The sequence below is a fragment of the Canis lupus genome, chromosome 31, assembly GCF_048164855.1.
Source record: "Canis lupus baileyi chromosome 31, mCanLup2.hap1, whole genome shotgun sequence".
NCBI classification, from domain to species: Eukaryota; Metazoa; Chordata; class Mammalia; order Carnivora; family Canidae; genus Canis; species Canis lupus.
In genome coordinates, this window is record NC_132868.1 from 18,330,662 (window position 1) to 18,349,126 (window position 18,465).

The 18,465-nt window shown below is 43.1% G+C and overlaps 1 protein-coding gene across 4 annotated transcripts in view; it reads left to right on the forward strand.

Annotated features, from left to right (window-relative positions):
- Positions 1-17,913, forward strand: part of YEATS2 (YEATS domain containing 2) — a 122,791-nt gene extending 104,878 nt beyond the window's left edge. For 3 of the 4 annotated variants that reach the window (XM_072807586.1, XM_072807588.1, XM_072807587.1), the window contains 10 exons: positions 1,661-1,789; positions 2,504-2,602; positions 7,376-7,478; positions 8,349-8,422; positions 10,177-10,256; positions 10,935-11,136; positions 12,622-12,848; positions 13,671-13,745; positions 14,508-14,581; positions 16,133-17,913. In XM_072807586.1, coding sequence (XP_072663687.1) covers positions 1,661-1,789; positions 2,504-2,602; positions 7,376-7,478; positions 8,349-8,422; positions 10,177-10,256; positions 10,935-11,136; positions 12,622-12,848; positions 13,671-13,745; positions 14,508-14,581; positions 16,133-16,241 — 1,172 coding nt within the window. In that variant the 3' untranslated portion in view covers positions 16,242-17,913. Of the gene's footprint in view, positions 1-1,660; positions 1,790-2,503; positions 2,603-7,375; positions 7,479-8,348; positions 8,423-10,176; positions 10,257-10,934; positions 11,137-12,621; positions 12,849-13,670; positions 13,746-14,507; positions 14,582-16,132 lie in introns of those variants that run through there. The other variant, XR_012021796.1, reaches the window with a different exon arrangement.
- Positions 17,914-18,465: the final 552 nt, after the last annotated feature.

The window sequence follows — 18,465 nt, forward strand, 5'->3', positions numbered from 1 at the left end:
GCTTTATTTCAGAAAGTATTTAAGAGAATTCCTTTCTTTTTACTCTTACCTGCTGCTTTCCAGTGCTTTAAGGTATCTTTAGCCTCAAATACTGTTGTTTTTGCTTTTGTTTTTTAGAGAGAGAGAGAGAGAGAGCATGTGTGCTCAAGAGAATGCAGGAGGTGGGGGTGCAGAGAGGGAGGGAGAGAGAATCTCAGGCTGACTCATGCTGAGTTCAGAGCCTGGTGCAGGGCTCGATCTCACAACCCTGAGATCACAATCTGAGCCAAAATCAAGAGTTGGATGGATGCTTAACTGACTGAACTACCCAGGCACTTCTCAAATGCTGTTTTTAAGTAGTTGTTATATGACAGCATGTGTTTGTGTTGTGTTTTCTGTGTGTCTTATAATAAAAGCCCTTTGTTGATTTTTCTCTGAATGCCTCACGTAGTTGTGTAAGAGAAATGGGAGTATGGAAGTTATTCCTAAAGGAAAGTAGAAGAGGATGACCCTTTCTAAAATGATAGGTGGAGGAGCATCTAGGTTGACTCAGTGGTTGAGCCTCTGCCTTTGGCTCAGGGTGTGATCCTGGGGTCCTAGGATCGAGTCCCACGTCGGGCTCCCTGCAGGGAGTATGCTTTCTCCTTCTGCCTATGTCTCTGCTTCTCTCTTATGTCTCTCATGAATAAATAAATAAAATCTTTAAAAAAAAAAAAAAAGATGATAGGTGGAGGGGCACCTGACTGACCCAGTCAGTAGAGCCTGCCACTCTTGATCTTTGGGTCATGAATTTGAGCCCCACATTGTGGGTAGAGTTTTACTAAAAAAAAAATCATAAGTGGAGAATGATGTTTGGAAAATAAGAGCTGTACAGAGGTAGGAAATTAGAAGGCATGGCAAGTACACACATTTCAAAGTATTTGATCTATAGGGATGATGTGAAGAAGACACAGATAAACTGGGACTGGATTATAAAATGGACTCTGAATACTTTGAAACTAATTTTGGAAATGTTCTATAGGCAGCCAGGAGCCAGAGAAGGTTTTTAGCTAGGAAAAAGACTGTTCTCAATCAGAATATAAAATTTTATATCGGGGATCCCTGGGTGGCTCAGCGGTTTAGCACCTGCCTTTGGCCCAGGGCGTGATCCTGGGGTCCCAGGATCAAGTCCCGCATCGGGCTCCCTGCATAGAGCCTGCTTCTCCCCCTGCCTGTGTCTCTGCCTTTTCATGTCTCTCATGAATAAATAAAATATTTAAAAAAAAGATCATCTGAAAAAAAATTTTTATATCCAGTTTGTACCTATCAGAGCTATATACAAAGCAAAGAAACTGTCACAGGGAACAAACATGAAAAAGAACTATCATAAAATGTTATTACTGTCGTCTCCACAGTTGGACTTTGGATGACCTTTTCTCTCTCTTTCTTTTTCTTTATTCTGCTTTTCCAAAAATTTCTGTATTACTTTATAATTGCGGGCAAAAATAAATCCTCACTGTCACATCGTTGTTTCATTGTGAAGTCAGCCACATCCCTTGCCTCACGCTTCCAGCTCTTTGTTTATTGAAGGGGTAAATGTCCTAAGAACTTCTACCTGTGAGACAATGTGACTGCTGAAGAGGGCAGGACTTTCAGGAAGCATCTGATCTTCAGCTTGGCCTTATCTTCCAACTTATTTTAGGATTGCTAAAGATTCACTCCAGTCAATCCAATCCCCAGCAGGCTGTCCTGACGATTCCCAGCCAGCTCAAGCCTCTCAGTGTAAATACATCCGGAGGTGTACAGACTATACTGATGCCTGTGAATAAAGGTAAGTCCCCACCGTGGGTTGTGGCGGCCTCCAGGTTTGTGTGGGTGGCCGCCCCTCCCGTGTGACCTGCCGAGTAGCCATCAGTTCTCCTTGGCATTTTGAACTCTGGAGCACCAACTCTCACACTGAAAGTGAACCCCAGATGATCCATTGGTTTCCAAATAGCTCTCCATTTCTTGAGTAGAGGGGAGAACATTTTTAAGCATCTATGAGACTTCCAGGCTAATTGGATTTTATTTTCGTAGTGATGACAAGCCCCCATTTCATAGTTGAAGATAATAGCTCAGTTACCCTGAGCTATTTACTGTCAGTAAACAGCCTACCTTGTCAGATCACTATATTAAATACGGACCTTTTATTTTAAAGAATTTATTTATTTATGTATTTGAGAGAGAGCACAAAGTGGGGTGAGGGACAGAGAGAGAAGCAGACTCTCCACTGTGCAGGGAGTCCAATGTGGGGCTGGATCCCAGGACCCTGAAATCATGACCTGAGTCGAAGGCAGATGCCTCACCGACTAAGCCACTCTGGCTCCCAAATAAGGACCTTTTTAATGTTGTATTGAAATTGTTTTAGCACTGTTCGTCTAAAATGAGGCCACTACCCCGGAGTTAGATATTGTCATTAAAATAATTTCTATATTTCCTACATTCTTTCCCTCTTTTTTGTTCTTTTTGGCGGTTTTTTTTTTTTTTTTTTTTTTTTGCCTATTAGTGGTTCAGTCATTTTCTGCCAACAAATCACCTGCCATTCTGCCTGTAGCTGCCCCAACTCCAGTTATCCCCAGCTCTGCTCCTGCAGCTGTTACAAAAGGTGGGTAGTTTCTTACGGTATTTTTGCTTGGAAGTTTTATATAAGATATTACTGTAATCTGGGTGCCCTGAATTTCAGCCTCTGTGAATCAGTCACTTCAGAAATCCTTACCAAGTGTTCATAAAGTAGACCTGACACTGAGGGAAACACAGATGTGTAAAGTATTGTTTCTGTCTTCTGAGAACTTATAATCAGGTTGAAGAGAGTTGTAGTAGACAGCAAGCAATGATTGATAAATGCAGGATAAGTGATCTGAAAAATGAATGCTGAAATATTTCAGTCTAGGATATCTGGTCAGGGTTGGTGAGGGCATAGTGGGGTGAAGGACTTTATGGAATGTGGATTATAACCTGGACTTGAGAGTGAAGCATTTTGAGGGAACAGTAGAGACAGACTCAGAGGGCTTGTTTGGGGAAGTAAACCAATTAGGGGGACTCATCCAGGCTGTATAGTTGTGATAAAGGAACTTTAGGTAGGGCCAGGTTTTGGCAGGCTGGCAAGGGGGATATTTCTGACTACTGTGAAGATTGAAATGGTGTTGTGGGTTAGAGCAGCACTTTTGATACCTGTAACATCTTATAATAATGATAGCTACCATATGGTAAGAGCTTCAAGTGTACCAGGCACCAAGCTAGCTGCTTTATATATAGCTTTATATATATATCACTAATTACCATAGTACTTCAGGATAGCTATTATGCCCATTTTGCAGATGAGGAAACTGAAGTTTGGAGATATTAAAGTATCTACTTCCCAAGTCAAAAAGCACAGTCAGAATTTGAAGTATGTTTGCTTTTTAGGCATGCCAGGTCTTTCACATTAATCTTGAGAAGAGGTGGATTTGTAACTTACAGTGTGACCAACTAAAATGGGGTTTGCAGATTACAGTCCCCTGCCTGTCTTTACATAAAATTTATTGTTACCCAGCCATTCCCATTTATTTACATATTATTTGTGGATGCTTTACCACATAAGACTGCAACTGATAAGTTGCAGTCGAGATCATATGACCCACAGAACCTAAAATATTTACTGATTGGTCTCTTGTAGGAAAAGTTTGCCAACCTCTGATCAAAAGATAGCTGATAAAAGAATTGGTATTAGTCTGGACCAGCATTTCTCCTCAATAGTAATGTTTTATAGGCCTTCCTCATGCAGATTCTGACGCTGTTAATTTTAGGCTGGGGTCAGAGCATCTCTATTTTTATTTTCATTCTGATAAAATTTTGTGTATTGAAATGCAAAGATACTAAGCATACTGTTTGATGAGTTTTGTTATGAACCCATGTAACCCATTTTCCATTGAAGATACAGAAATTTTCATCACCTTGTGCCCCTTCCAGTCAGTTCCCAGCCCCCATAGGCAGCCACTGTTCTGATTTCCCTTATGATAGATCAGTTGTGTCTACTTTTTGACTTCATATGAGTGGAAGCACATGCATTCTTTTATGTCTAGCTTTATTCACCATAATGTTTTTGATATTTCTACATATTGTACCTAAATAGTATTCCACATTGTAGGAATATACCATAATTTATCATTTCTCCTGTTGGGGGACATTAGGGTTGTTTCCAGTTTGGAGTCATATGTACAAGTCTTTGAGAGCATATGTTTTCATTTCTCTAGTAGAATAGCTGTGTCAACCTGGAAAGGCTAATTATATAATTCTGTAGTTTTTTGAGGGCCAGATTAATGTGAGTATACTTGTGCCTATAGAATTGAAGTATATGAACTTTTTCTGATGCCTTCCTTCTGCTTCTTGAAGTCTTGGTATCACTAGGGGTTGGGGGAATATGTATTTACTAACAGTGAAATTAGCAAGGTTATTCAATACAAATCAATTTATACATAAAAAATTTAATTTTTATATAGAAATTAAGTGCTAACCTACTAAACAGTTCTGAAAGAAATTGAAAAGACCTAAATAAATGGAAGGATGTACTATTATAAATATAATAAGTTATAAGTACATTGACCCTTGAACAACACAGATTTGAACTGTGCAGGACCACTTAGAGATTTTTTTCAATACAGTACTTGTAATTGCAATCACTCCTCTTTATGATTCTCTTAATATTTTCTTTTCTCTAACTTATTGTTTCAATGTGGAATATAATATAACATAGAAAAAGTATAGGTTAACTAACCATTTATTTTATCAGTAAGGCTTCTTTCTAGTCAGTAATATGTTATTAATAGTTAAGTTTTTGGGGAATCAAAAGTTTTGCATGGGTTTTTTGACTGCACAGAGATTTGGTGCCTCTAACCCTCGGAGTTGTTCAAGGCCCAACTGTAATTTATTATAAATATGGTAAAAATTATATTAACTTACTGAAAGACCTGATGTGTTATGTATGAGCTCTTCCTCTCAGAAAATTACATACAAAATGAATATAGTGCCAGCCAAAATGCCTACAGTGTTGTGTGTATGTGTGGAAATGGACAAGCTGAGTCTAAAATGTGTGTGGAAATGCAAAGGCCCAGAAGAGCTGAGGCAGTTTTAAAGAACAAAAAGGTAGGGGATTTGGACCATAGATACACATACTATTAAAGCTACAGTGTTGAGATAGTGGTGTGTTCAAGAACAGACACAATAATGGAATAGAAGAGAGAGCCTCAAAATAGACTCACATGTTTATGGTCACTCGATTTATGACATTCAGTAGGGAAGGGATGTCCATTTCCATAAGTAGTGCTGGGTTAATTAGATACATCCATTTGGGAAAACAATGAACCTTACATCATAAACAAAAATTAGAGTTGGATTATGTCTATAATGTCTAAATGTGAAAGGTAAAACAGTGAAACTTTCTAGAAAAGAAGATGAGAATATCTTCATGACTTTGGGCAAAGGTATTTTAAGAGCAAAAAATGTGAACAGGGATCCCTGGGTGGCGCAGCGGTTTAGCGCCTGCCTTTGGCCCAGGGCACGATCCTGGAGACCCCGGATCGAATCCCATGTCGGGCTTCCGGTGCATGGAGCCTGCTTCTCCCTCTGCCTATGTCTCTGCCTTTCTCTCTCTCTCTCTGTGTGACTATCATAAATAAATAAAAATTAAAAAAAAAAAAAAATGTGAACAGACACTGCCCAGAAGAGGGTATCCTAATAGTTCATAAAGATAGGAAAAGTTGTGAAAACTCATTAGTCATCAAGGAAATGCAGATTAAAGCCATAGTAGGATGCCATTAGATTCACCAAAATTTAAAACACTGGCTGTTACCAAGTTCTGGCAAGGATGTAAAGCAGCTGGAACTCGCACTGCAGATGGAACTATAAATTGATACAATCACTTTGGAGAGCAGTTTGGCATTTTCCGATAAACATACATCTGCTCTATGTTCCAGCAAATATACTTCCAGGAAATGCACACATAGGTTCATTCACCAAAAGACATACACAAGAAAAAAAAAACAAAAAACATACACAAGAATGTCCATTGCATTATTTTTTTTTTAATTTTTATTTATTTATGATAGTCACACAGAGAGAGAGAGAGGCAGAGACATAGGCAGAGGGAGAAGCAGGCTCCATGCACCGGGAGCCCGACGTGGGATTTGATCCTGGGTCTCCAGGATCGCGCCCTGGGCCAAAGGCAGGCGCCAAACCGCTGCGCCACCCAGGGATCCCCATTGCATTATTTTTAATAGCTAAAAAGATGCTAGTGCAAAGGTTTATGTACAGTACGGTGAAATTCAGATGGATAAAAAGTGGTTATCTTTGTAGGCAGGAACTGCCAAAAGCACAGGGAGCCTGCTTGAGGACTAGAAATCCTTCCATCTTTGTCATTGTTGTTGTTTTATTTAAGTAATCTCTCTACCCAGCATGGGGCTCAACTCACAACCTTGAGAAAGAGTCCCGTGCTCTTCTGACTGAGCCAGCCAGGCACCCCAAAATACTCTATATCTTGATTGGAGTGGTGTACATGAGTGTATATATGGGCAGTGGAACCATACACTTAATATTTGTGCATTTTATGCAAGTTATGCATCAGTGAAAAGGGGGAGGGATAGAGGAGTAGATCTCATTTATAGACCCTTGTTATATAAGAAAGTACTGAAGGATGTTAAGTATGGAAATGACACTAAAAAGATTTAGGAAAATTTTCTGGTGCTGATGTGCAAGGTGAGTTATAAGGGAAGCTGATGCAAAAGGAGAGAGTGTGTGGTCTTGGCTTTTTGATCAAAGAAAACTGGAAGTACATGCATCTGAGACATTGCTATCTTCCATCAGTAGATCTGGGGAGATTAAAGCCTAATGGGCGTGGCTTGGCTGTTTCCAGGCACAGCAGATCTGATTTTTGCTTTCTGCCTTACATCTCAGAATAGTAAGATAATGCTGAAAGTTGATAAACTTAGCTGGAGAGATGATATCCAAAAGGATACTAGAACTTAGAACAGGCCACTATTGTATTTTAATGTGGCAGTTTGTGTGCACACACACACACACACACACACACACACACACGAGTGTGTGTGAGTGAGGGGGCCCTCACCAAGCAGTGTGGCTGGCCCTTTAAGAAATATATACAAAGCCACTGTATTGCCTGTCCTTGTCCTGAGCCTAGAGGCGCTCCCCCTGAGTGCCAGGGTAACAGTTCTTCCCTTGTCTGCTGGTCCTGTGATGATGGGCACCATCTCAGTCCCCCACCCCTGCTGCAGCTGGGGTGGCATGCCCTCACTGAGTTTCAGTGGAAGAGCTTTTGTTTCTGCCTTCGCGTGTCCTTCCGTCATTGAAGGCTGACAGCTCTCTTCTTATTGCTCTTCCCTTGTAGTAAAGACTGAACCAGAGACGCCTGGGCCAGGCTGCCCCTCTCAGGAGGCTCAGACAGCAGTGAAAACAGAAGAAAGTTCTGAGCTGGGAAACTATGTCATTAAGTAATTATTTCGATCCTTTCTAAGGGGGTTATGCTTTTGCTGTTTTACATGGTACTTTTTTAAAACCCATACCTGTGATGGCCGAGTAGAGTGTGTGTATGGAAGCAAGCCCCTTGGTTGGTGGAAACCCTCCGCTCGTGTTCAGTGAGCAGGTGTTAGCGCTTGATGCACAGCCCAGGGTCTTCATGTAACACCTGAATATCACCAGTGGGCAGCATGACTTGGCACTTCCGATGCCTCACATGGTACAGATCTCCCTCCAGTGGAGCTTAAAAACATGTACTTTCTTTGCTGAATCTTTGAGCATCAGATTTCTCATGGTGTAATTCTCAGATATGTCTACAGTTTACATCTGAGTATCCACACACCTGCCTAATCACAATTGCCTTTTCATGGGCCATACATACTCACTGCTTCTATAAATACTTCATGAGGTTTTCTAACTTCCAAGTTGGGAACCCACCTCTGACCCACTCCATGTATTTTGAAGTATGTCAGATTATTGGAGATAATGGAAACTCAGCCGCTTTGACACGATAGGTAACAACATGAACTGTAATAAACCTAAGAGTAGGAATTTGCATATAGAAGTGTTCTGTTCTAGTGGCAATCAACTGCAAAAAGATATGTGACTATTTAATTTTAAACTATAGATAGAATGATATTTGCATAATTTGCCATTCCTGGAGTCTCATCTGGGTTATGTTTACAAGGCAGTGGAAAAAAAGACATGCCCAATATAATTGGTTAAATTTTAATTCCCTTGGAAAGAGGGGACTATATACATGAATTTGTGTGTGTGTGTGTGTGTGTGTGGCTAGAAACTGCTGTAATTATTACCTTAATATTCTTTTCATTTATCCTTCTCAGGATAGACCATTTAGAGACTATCCAGCAACTCTTAACAGCGGTGGTAAAGAAGATCCCCTTAATCACTGCAAAAAGTAAGACAATTACACTGAATATATGGATGCATTTTTTTAAAAAAACTTTTTATTTATTTGAGAGGGAGGGGCAGACTCCCACTGAGCACGGAGCCCAATGCAGGGCTCAATCTCAGGACCCAGAAATCAAGACCTGAGCTGAAGGGCAGACACTTAACCATCTGAGTCACCCAGGCACCCCTATATGGATGCATTTTTAAAGCTGTGAACTACTTGGGATATTGAGTCAACTTTAACCCTTTGTGTTATAAATTAATACTAATGTGGTAGTTACCTTTGGAGGTTTTAGTTAGAACTATAGCTCATTTGCAAGATTTTCAAATTCACAGTATCTTGGTCAACCAGTTGGTCTTTTACTGTTTTCACTGCATTTGATCTGTGGAAGGAATTTTTTACATATTTTGGTGTATGTAAATTGTAAATCTATTGCATATGCAATTAAAACTGCATTAGTCTTTAATGGAAATTAATAAGGAAAGAAATTAGAAATTGCCTACAATGTGCGAGACTCTGCAGGCTGAGTATTTTTACAGTCTTTTGTGGGATAGGTGGTATCATCTCCCATTTTACAGATGAGAAAAATGAGAATAAGCAAGGTTAAGTAACTTGCTCAAGATCACTAGCTATGATGAGGAAGGTTACTAACCTAGGTCTGTTTGAGTCCAAAACCATTAATGTTCTATCGCTCACTATCTCTCACTTGAAAGTTGAAATGCAGGATTATCAAGACTTCCAGCAGTGATGTCAGCTCTGTCATTATCCACTGTCAGCAAGACTCAAACACTTGCTTCTCAGCCTCAGTTGTTTTGACAAAACCAAACTGCCTTTAGGGTGCAAAAAGGCAGTACCTGTTGATACTTAGGTGTATGCTCTTGAGCGATGACTACAAACATTTACCAGGAAGGGATGATGCACATTATCATATTACATTCATGGGAGTATGAGAACGATAAGCCAAGTATAGACTACCCTGCTTGTTTTTTTCTGACAACAGAGAAATGATCTTTTTTCTCCTTGGTTGAAGTAGGGTCATTCTGAGGTAGTTCAAAGTAAACTTTTGGGGATGTTTTCCTAGCCCAGCAGAAAGAAATTTTAAAATCTCTGTATTGTATTATTTAGATACAAATAGAGAATATTAGAGCTGGAAGGCGAATCAGAAAACCATCTTCCCGACAGTCTAGTTTTATAGATCAGAGAACTGAAGCCCAAAGAGGTGCTTTAGGTCACGTGGCACCACTTAGCAAGCTAACGGCAAGGCCAGGCCTAGGTCTCAGAGCTGCTACCTCTAGCGGGTGCCATTTGCACTACTTTTTTTAATAGGTAGGGGTCTACTGCCATGAAACTTGCTCTGCCAAATAAGCTGATTTCCCAGAGGGGGTGTTATTTTGAATACACACTTCCCTTTTAAGGAGAAGCCCTCTGTGTTAAACCTCAAGTGAGCTTGTCTGGTAAGGAACATATGTCCAATAAACCGGTCTAAAGAAACTTTCAGACATACTTCGAGCAAATAAGATTTGATTTCAGGGACACCTGGGTGGCTCAGTGGTTGAGCGCCTGTCTTTGGCTCGGTGTGATCCCGAGGTCCTGGGATCGTGTCCCACATCGGGCTCCCTGCATGGAGCCTGCTTCTCCCTCTGCCTGTGTCTCTGCCTCTCTCTGTCTCATGAATAAATAAATAAAATCTTATTTTAAAAAAAGATTTGATTTCAGTCATAACAACTTTGTTCAGAGTTTGCTGGGTATGTTCATTCTAGGTGAAGATGCCAGCTGTTTTTCTGCAAAGTCTGTGGAGCAGTATTATGGCTGGAACATTGGGAAAAGGAGAGCTGCTGAGGTAATCTCGTTTGTTCAAGAGGCTGCCACTGAGCCTGAAAGACAGTAACCAGAACACACATGCATGCTGGCTACTTCCATAAACCTCATCTTACAGAGCAGTGATAAAATTTACAGCATATTTTATTAAATATTTAATGGTGGAATTTATTCCTCCATTTAAAATCTCATTCTTCAGACACAGGTAGCTAGCCTTTGAAAAGTCTACTATTACGTCCTGCAGTGGTAAAAAATTTCTAAACATCTTTTATGATTTTCATTCGATATATTAAAACGAAATGAAGTAGTTGTTGAGTACTCATAGTGTGGCAGCTACTGTGTCAGGTGGTGGGGTTTTAGGAGAAAGTGGCAGGTCTGAAGGCATGCTGAGGAAGCTGTGAGAAGGTCAGTGTGATAGGTTTGCTGGGGAATGGGATATTGGAGACCACAGGTTGAGACCAGCTGGAAAACCTAGGCCAGACCTAGGAGTGTTACTAGGCCAGCTGGAAAACCTAGGCCAGTGTTACTTCATAAATACCAGGTAGAAGTTCCTTTACTTCTTTTTTACAGCTTTTTAAAAACACAGTGAGGTTTTTAATAAAAAAATTCTGACAAGTTAGCATGGTCATTTACAGTTGGGTGATTTATTTGAACACACTGCTAAATTGAAATTGATGATTTCAAAAAATTTTGTTTTAAGTGGCAAAGAGCAATGACAATGCGAAAAGTCTTACAAGAAATCTTAGAGAAGAATCCAAGATTCCACCACCTGACTCCTCTTAAAACCAAGCACATCGCTCACTGGTGTCGCTGCCACGGCTACACCCCACCCGACCCCGAGACTCTGAGGAGCGACAGCGACTCTATTGAGGATGTGTTGACGCAGATCGACAGTGAGCCAGGTACCCCCTCGGTGGGCGCCCTGAGCACCGTCAGCAGCCTGGGAGGGGTTTGTGTGGCGCACGCTCCCATCTCTTCAGCTTCCACGGTTCTGGGACCACGTATGCCCCACAGGACTGGGAGACCAGGAGCCTTTGCTCACCTGTAGATGCATGTCTACACTCCCCACCCCCACGGCCCGAGTACAGCCCTGCACAACTCTTTGTGCCTGGGTGTCTCCAGCATTGTGTTCCAACCTGTGGCATATAACAGGCGCACAGTTTTTCAGTGGTCCCCCTCCTTGACATCATTTCTTCTTTCAAGGCTTTCCTAGTCCCCTCCTTTCCTCTAGGCAGAACTGATTTCTCCTTCCTTTGCGACCTTATAACCCCTCATAGACACGTCTACCCAATCTCCTTGAAGATGGAGGCGCGGTCTCATCTGTTACTTTATCCCCAGACCTAGCTAGGCAGTATGCAACCCAGCGTTGGAGACACAAATGAAAACTAATAATGTTGCCAATAAGATGAATTGCTTGATGGTGAAGAAACACAGTTGGGCTATATGGGGTAGGAGCAGGGCATGAAGGAGAATATTTTGCATTTCACCTTAAAAAATAAGGGTCATTTCCTCCTCCCAACCCTACGTTTGTAGAAAAGCAGAAGCTCCACCTCCCAATGTGAGGGAGCCTGTAGCACAGGGAGAGTGTGTGGCAGTGGGGGGTCCTTAACGATAAGCACAAGTCCCATTTTCTCCATGAAGCTTTCTTGAGAGCCCTCGTGCAGGATGACCACTCTTTTCTCTGAAATCCAGCAGCACCCAATATTAGAACCTTGACAGTTTGTCAGAAATAAATACCTAAGTTCTTTGGAGGACAGAGGCCATGTCGGTTACCTCCGTGCCTCCTCGGTAGCCCGTGTGAAGCACAGTACCTCACACACCCTAGCTTTCCATTACTCTGACTGACTGGTTTGTAAGTGCCCAGTCAGTGACACAGAAGCCGGGAGCTTCTGTCACCAGCCTGCCTGCGTACCCTGGAGCCCATCTTGCACCTCGGGTGGACTTCACTTCCTCGTCCGTAAACTGAAAAGGATGCACCGCATGATTCCCAGGTCCCCTGCTGGTTCAGAAGGTCTAGTCTTTTGCTAGACTTTGTACAAATCAGCTTATTGAAGATGCACAGTTTGTTAACGGTGTTGTTACCAGTACTTGCCTCTGTATGACAGCTTCAGGCATGGCCGAGTTTTTGGTGGCAAAGTCAGAATTACATACTGTCTGTTTTGTCTTAGATTGCAGTTACATCACATATATATTAACATAAGATGCCTGTCTCCTGAATTACTAGTTCTCACAGTTACAGAGCCATAGAATTCTAGAGCTGGTAAGAGAGTTAGCTCCCTTGATACTTGTCCCTTCTCCTCTGGGTCTCAGACTGTTGGTCTTAACGAGATAGGCAGGCCTTTCCTTTGGCCAGCAAGCTGTCATAAGACCGATCGCCTCTCATTTAGAGTGCCCGTCGTCATTCTCCTCTGCCGACAACCTCTGCCGGAAACTGGAGGACCTGCAGCAGTTTCAGAAAAGAGAGCCAGAGAATGAAGAGGAGGTGGACATCCTCAACCTGCCAGAGCCGTTAAAGATCAACATCAAAAAGGAACAGGAAGAGAAACAGGAAGAAATGAAGTTCTATCTGCCACCAACCCTGGGGTCTGAATTCATTGGTGACATCACACAGAAGGTAGGGGGATGGCCTCTGGTGTTTCTTGGTCACAAGCCAGGTTTGAGATGCTGATGCATAGAGCCTCAGCCTTAGAGACCAACCTCAGTCCTTCCTGGTGAAGTAATGGTGTGAGTTTCTTCTGCCTCATGAGCTTGGGGTGTGCTCCCTGGGCATCCCCTTAGAACTGTTAATGTGAGAAGGTGCCTTGGTGGCCATGGAACTGAAGCAGGCAGCTAGAGAGAGACCGTTTCCACTTTTCATTTTTGTTCTCGTTGGCCTCCGTGGAAGCGGCTCTCCTTTCCCATGAAGCGCATGTCCTGATATTGCCAAGTCACACCTGAGAGGGCGAGGCTCCCCTGACGTTATTAGAGCTCCCGGGTGCCCTGCCTGTGCTGGAGCTTGGACAGCTGCTTGGGACAGAAAGGCGGAAGGTGGTGTTCTTTCATTTACAGGAGAAAATGCAGAATGGGGTGAGTCACAGTTTCCAAGTGTATCTTCACCACCTTTTACAAACAGGGCCTGAAGTTGGATTCCATGCTTTCCGGTGTGTTGATCCCACTATCAGAATTCCTGCAAATCCTGACCATGTTCTTCATGAAGGAGATTTGGGGGTGAAAGCGGGATTGTAATAGCATATTTAACAGCCACTCAGAAACAAAGAAAGGATGATGTGTTCTTCCAGTTATATTTTTTGTTACTTCCCCTGAGTTTTGTCCAGAATGCTTACAGAGTTGTTATTCTTCAATTGGACATCTCTTTGGGTATCCGAGAAGTGTGCTTGTTTGGAGAGAGGTGGTTTTTAGCGTAGAAATGGGAACAAATGGCTTTCTTCTTTTCCAGATTGGGATCACCCTGCAGCCTGTGGCACTTTACAAGAACGTGTATGCATCGGTGGTGGAGGACATGATTTTAAAGGTGGGTGCCTGTTGGCAGCAGAGGGCCAAGCTGTGTCTCCAGGGGCTGAAGCACTGAGGTGCCAGCTGTGGGCAGGATGGTCTGGGTCCCAGGCAATTTTGGGTAAGGGACAAGGGCAATGAAATGGAACAGAGATAATAAGTGTTAAGATTTTTTCGTCTTATTGAGGCTTACTGTGTTTTTCCTTCTGATTTTTGAATGAACTAAATCATAGGTCATCTGAATGTTAAAGCATCCACAAGAGTTTCTGTGCTGTTGGCACTCTAACAGTACTTTCTAGTGCCTTTGAAAGCAGACTGAGATGAGAGTGCTCTCATTGCTTTAGGAGATGACATAAGCAAGGCCTTGGGTTTTCTCCACTTGTCATAACAACAGAGAAACAGCCACAGCTGTCCCATCCCTGGGCGAGAGAGGCTCATGGACTAGCTTCCTTAGCCTGTCTGATCCTAGCTCTGCAAGCTCCTTTCCTGGTGGGACTTCTCCCACAGCACAGATAACTCACAAATAGCCCTCAACCTGTTTTCCTTAAAAACGCCATCTGAATAATGAATGTTACCCCCGTTCATAATTTCTCAGAATTATGGCCATTTTTCTGACCTGATATTTTTTGTCTATAATTTGGACCTTTATTTTTTCCTTAAGGACTTATGATCTTTAGATACAGTTGTTTCCAAAGTTTTGTGTATGGGATGGGGTCAGATGTGTCTCTTCTCATAGCAGGCCCGTGGCCATCTTCGAGAGTAACCCCATCTTGTCTCGTAGGCCACGGAGCAGCTGGTGAATGACATCCTGAGGCAGGCTTTGGCAGTTGGATACCAGACAGCATCTCACAACAGGTACTAATACCTCCCTAGTCAGGGGTAGTAGGCTTACAGATACTTCCTGACAGGTTAGACGCCCATGAAGGGGTCTTCTACTTAATCCAGTTGGAGATGGAGGGGTCAGTGCTTGGGACATGGGGTCGGCTTGGTCATTTTGAGACTCATGGTTGTAAACGCTCAGCTCTGTCCAGAGGTCTGTATGTTCCTAGTCACCCCTCCAGACACAGCGTTCATTAGGACTGTTATGCTACAGGGTTGAACAAATACCAGCTCTTTGCAATTAAAGATAATATTGTCCATGATGTATCAGATGTTGGGGTCAAACATTGCATACATTACTTGATTTGTTTTTCATTGGAAAACTCTAAACCGCTTTGTAGAAGTCAGGAAACCAGGCTCTGAAAGTTCTGTTGCCTGGCTTTCCCAGCCTTTGTGTGATAGAACTTAGACACCCACTCAGACCTCATTAGCTCTAAAGCCCACCGGCTCACCTCTGCTTTGCTGCCTCCCTAATTATCACTGGTCGGGACACTGAGTTTTGCCTTTTTCCTAGGCCCCAAGGAATGGCAGACAGGTTATTTCTTTGTTCCACATCCTGGCATTCTTTTCAGAGGAAACAAGTATTTTATCCACTTTATCCCAGTATGCTTAAAGCCTGTCATAAGTTTGCAAAATTGTATCAAAAGTGTCTGAGGACATAAAAAGGCTTAAATCAGAGGACTACGAGGTCAGACTTCACGGTATTAGAATATATCAACAGGGGGATCCCTGGGTGGCTCAGCGGTTTAGCGCCTGCCTTTGGCCCTGGGCGTGATCCTGGAGTCCCGGGATCGAGTCCCACGTCGGGATCCCTGCATGGAGCCTGCTTCTCCCTCTGCCTGTGTCTCTGCCTCTCTCTTTCTGTGCCTCTCATGATTGAATAAATAAATAGAATCCTTTTAAACTATATATATATATATATCAACAGAAGACATCTTTAAGAAAGAAGGAAAAGGAAACAGGAATTCTAAGAATGCTCTTGTCCTGCGTGAAATGCAAGAGTGGGCTGAGCACCTTCTGTGGCCCCTGCTCACCGCTGTCCTGGCTGTAGAGATAGAGTAGCTGGGGTGCTCTTGATAAGAACACTTAACCTCACTGGCCAGACAGACGGAATCGTGGTCTTGCAGTTCTGTAGCCCTTGAACTCAGTCCAGTGAGACTGAATTACGAAAACATTGTGCTGTTTTGCTGTCCAGTTTACTTCCTTTCTCTTTTCTCAATCCTGAGAGTCTTTTTTCTTTGTTGTTCAACTGAGTTCTTGAAATCCATCTCATGCCTGTGACTGGGAAGTCAGATCTAAGCCCTAAGAGGCCAGGCCAGTTGTCATCAAAACAAAATAAATTAATGAGGAAGGAGAGCAAGCGAGAGAATGTACCTGGCCACCCCCATGCCAGGTGGCCGAAAGTGTGCCTCAGTATTGTCCCCTTCCAGTAGGCCTGCAGTGGGGGAATGGTCCTTTTGATAAATGGATTGTTTAATTATTAAATGCTTGAGAAAACTGCACCTAATATGCTTTGTTTTTGGACAGGATTCCCAAAGAAATTACAGTGAGTAATATTCACCAGGCCATTTGCAACATTCCTTTTCTGGACTTTCTCACAAATAAACACATGGGGATATTGAATGAAGATCAGTGAATGGAATGAAGATGCTCCTAGAAAAGCAGGATTTGAAAATGTATCTGAAGCTTTGAACTGTGACGACTCTTCTCTTTGGGGAAGGAGGTTATTTTCTGTGTGCCTCAGAATATTATGGCTACCAAACCATTGCCTCCACCTAATTCACTGTAACACCAGGGTGTTCAGTCTCAAATCAGATCCCTTCAGGACAGAAGTTTGTTTCCTGATTCTAGAGTGAAGCTGTGAGTGGATGTGTGTTCTGTTCGCTTGCATCTGCTCACTCTCTGCAAAGGCTCCAGGAGAGTCTCAGAGCTGGGCCCAGCCATGTGTAGTGAGCAGGTCCTTCTCTGGGTGTCAAGGGGCACCTTGGGCTTGAGTCTCCCTCCAGGAGGCAGAAAATAAGTCTGGCACACTAGCAGTCCACCCATTCTGGGATTACAGGCAGCTCCAGCAGTTACCCTGCTAACACCTGGAGACAGGCTGAGCTTCCACACTTGGGGTGGCCGTGGCGTGGGGGACCCAGTAAGCTATAGAAAGCGGTGACACCTTGCCGAAAATAAGCCTGGGAGCCAGCACACTACACTGCACAGAATTTTTTTTGTTTTTTCAGAGCACAGAAATGTTACTACAGCCATGGTCAGAGTATTGTCAAGGGGTAGGCGCATCCCAGCATAGGTCCAGGTTAAGGTTTGACTATAACCAAGAAGCTCTTAAAGTCTTAGTAAGAGAACACCCGCAAGTCCCAGGCACCTGGGAGGCTTGTACCAGCTTTGCGTGTGTGCCAGGCAGAGAGCCGGTTCCATGGCATTTGCTGCCGACCCCTTGTTGAGTGGCCAGTGGGGAGCAGCGCCTGGGACAGGCCTGCTGGGGTGGTAAGTCCTGTCCGTGGATTTAGTGTCCTGTTCTTTTCCACTCAGCTTTTCCAAAGAAAAGCGTTTCAAGGAAACACTGTGAGTGCCTTAAAGATAGAGAGATGACTGCTGAAGCCACGAGACAGGAAGGTCAGTGCTCAGAAGCAGTGAGAAGAGATTGTGCCCAGACGCAGAGCCCTCTCAGTGGAGTAGGGAACCGAAGGTAGGTTAGCAGTGCCCTGTGCGATGCCCAGTTCCATTACAGACACTCTGTCCTAATCATCCTAACACAGTCTCTGTCAAAGGAAAGCAAAGAATTTATTCTGTTAGGAATCTTCTCGAAGGAAACTTGAAGCCTGTGAATCACATGTACCGAGTCAGCATAATTCCAGTTTTCCTGAGTTCTATAGACATTTGGGCCAGGAGCAGAAGAGGGCAGGGAGGTGACTGAGAAATCTGCCCTTTTTTTATTCAGCATCTGAGGATTGCAGATGCACAAGGAAATCTGTTCGGTAAGGCACTGGGCATGCCCAGGCTTAGTTAAACAAAAAAAAAAAGTACATAAAGGCTCAGATACTTTATACATTAACTACTGCAAACAAGGTTAGTGGGCAAGTGCATAGATTTATTCAGCGTGGACTGTGACAGATCTACAGGACGGAGGATTTGATCCAAATGAGAACAGAGTGATTTATTACAGGTATGAAAGCCTAAAGTAATTATCTTTTTGCAAAAGAAATATTAAATCATTTAACAGTTCCCATATGTGTTAATGTTTCAGATGTATTTGTATCATAATGTGTAACAAAAATCTACAATAAATCTTTTAGTATTTGTGATGGGTTTTTCTGAGTTAGATGCATTACACTTTGGTAGGTTCTTCCTACGGGAGGCCTGGAGGCACCGGGGTGGGGCAGAGGGATGGGTACTTGCGTGTTTACGCTAAGTCTGCTGCTGCTTTCCATAAAGGGTTTGCGGCTATGCAGGATAAAGGATCACTGTTACGTAAGAGTCTGAAAAGAAATTTGGAAGATGCACATTAACCCTGGAAATAGCAGTTTCTGACAGCTTGGGGCAGAGAAGCACCTCGGAGCCTCCTCAGAGCCCTGGCAAGGAGGGGACCACGCCTGTCCTCTGACAGCAGCATCCTGGTCTATGCTGTCTGGGAAGAGGGGACTCCTGTGACACAGTTCTGCTGGGACCACCTGCTATCAGAATGGCTAAAAAAATGAGAGATGCAGAAACATTTCAGAAATGACCACTTTTTACATCCGTCCTTAACAAGAACTAGGGGCTTTGAAAGCTTTGGTTCTTCGGAGGCAAGTAGTTCCGCAGGGAAGAGGCATCGTGATAGCGTCCAGGTCCATAGCTTTCTTGGGACCAGACTCCGT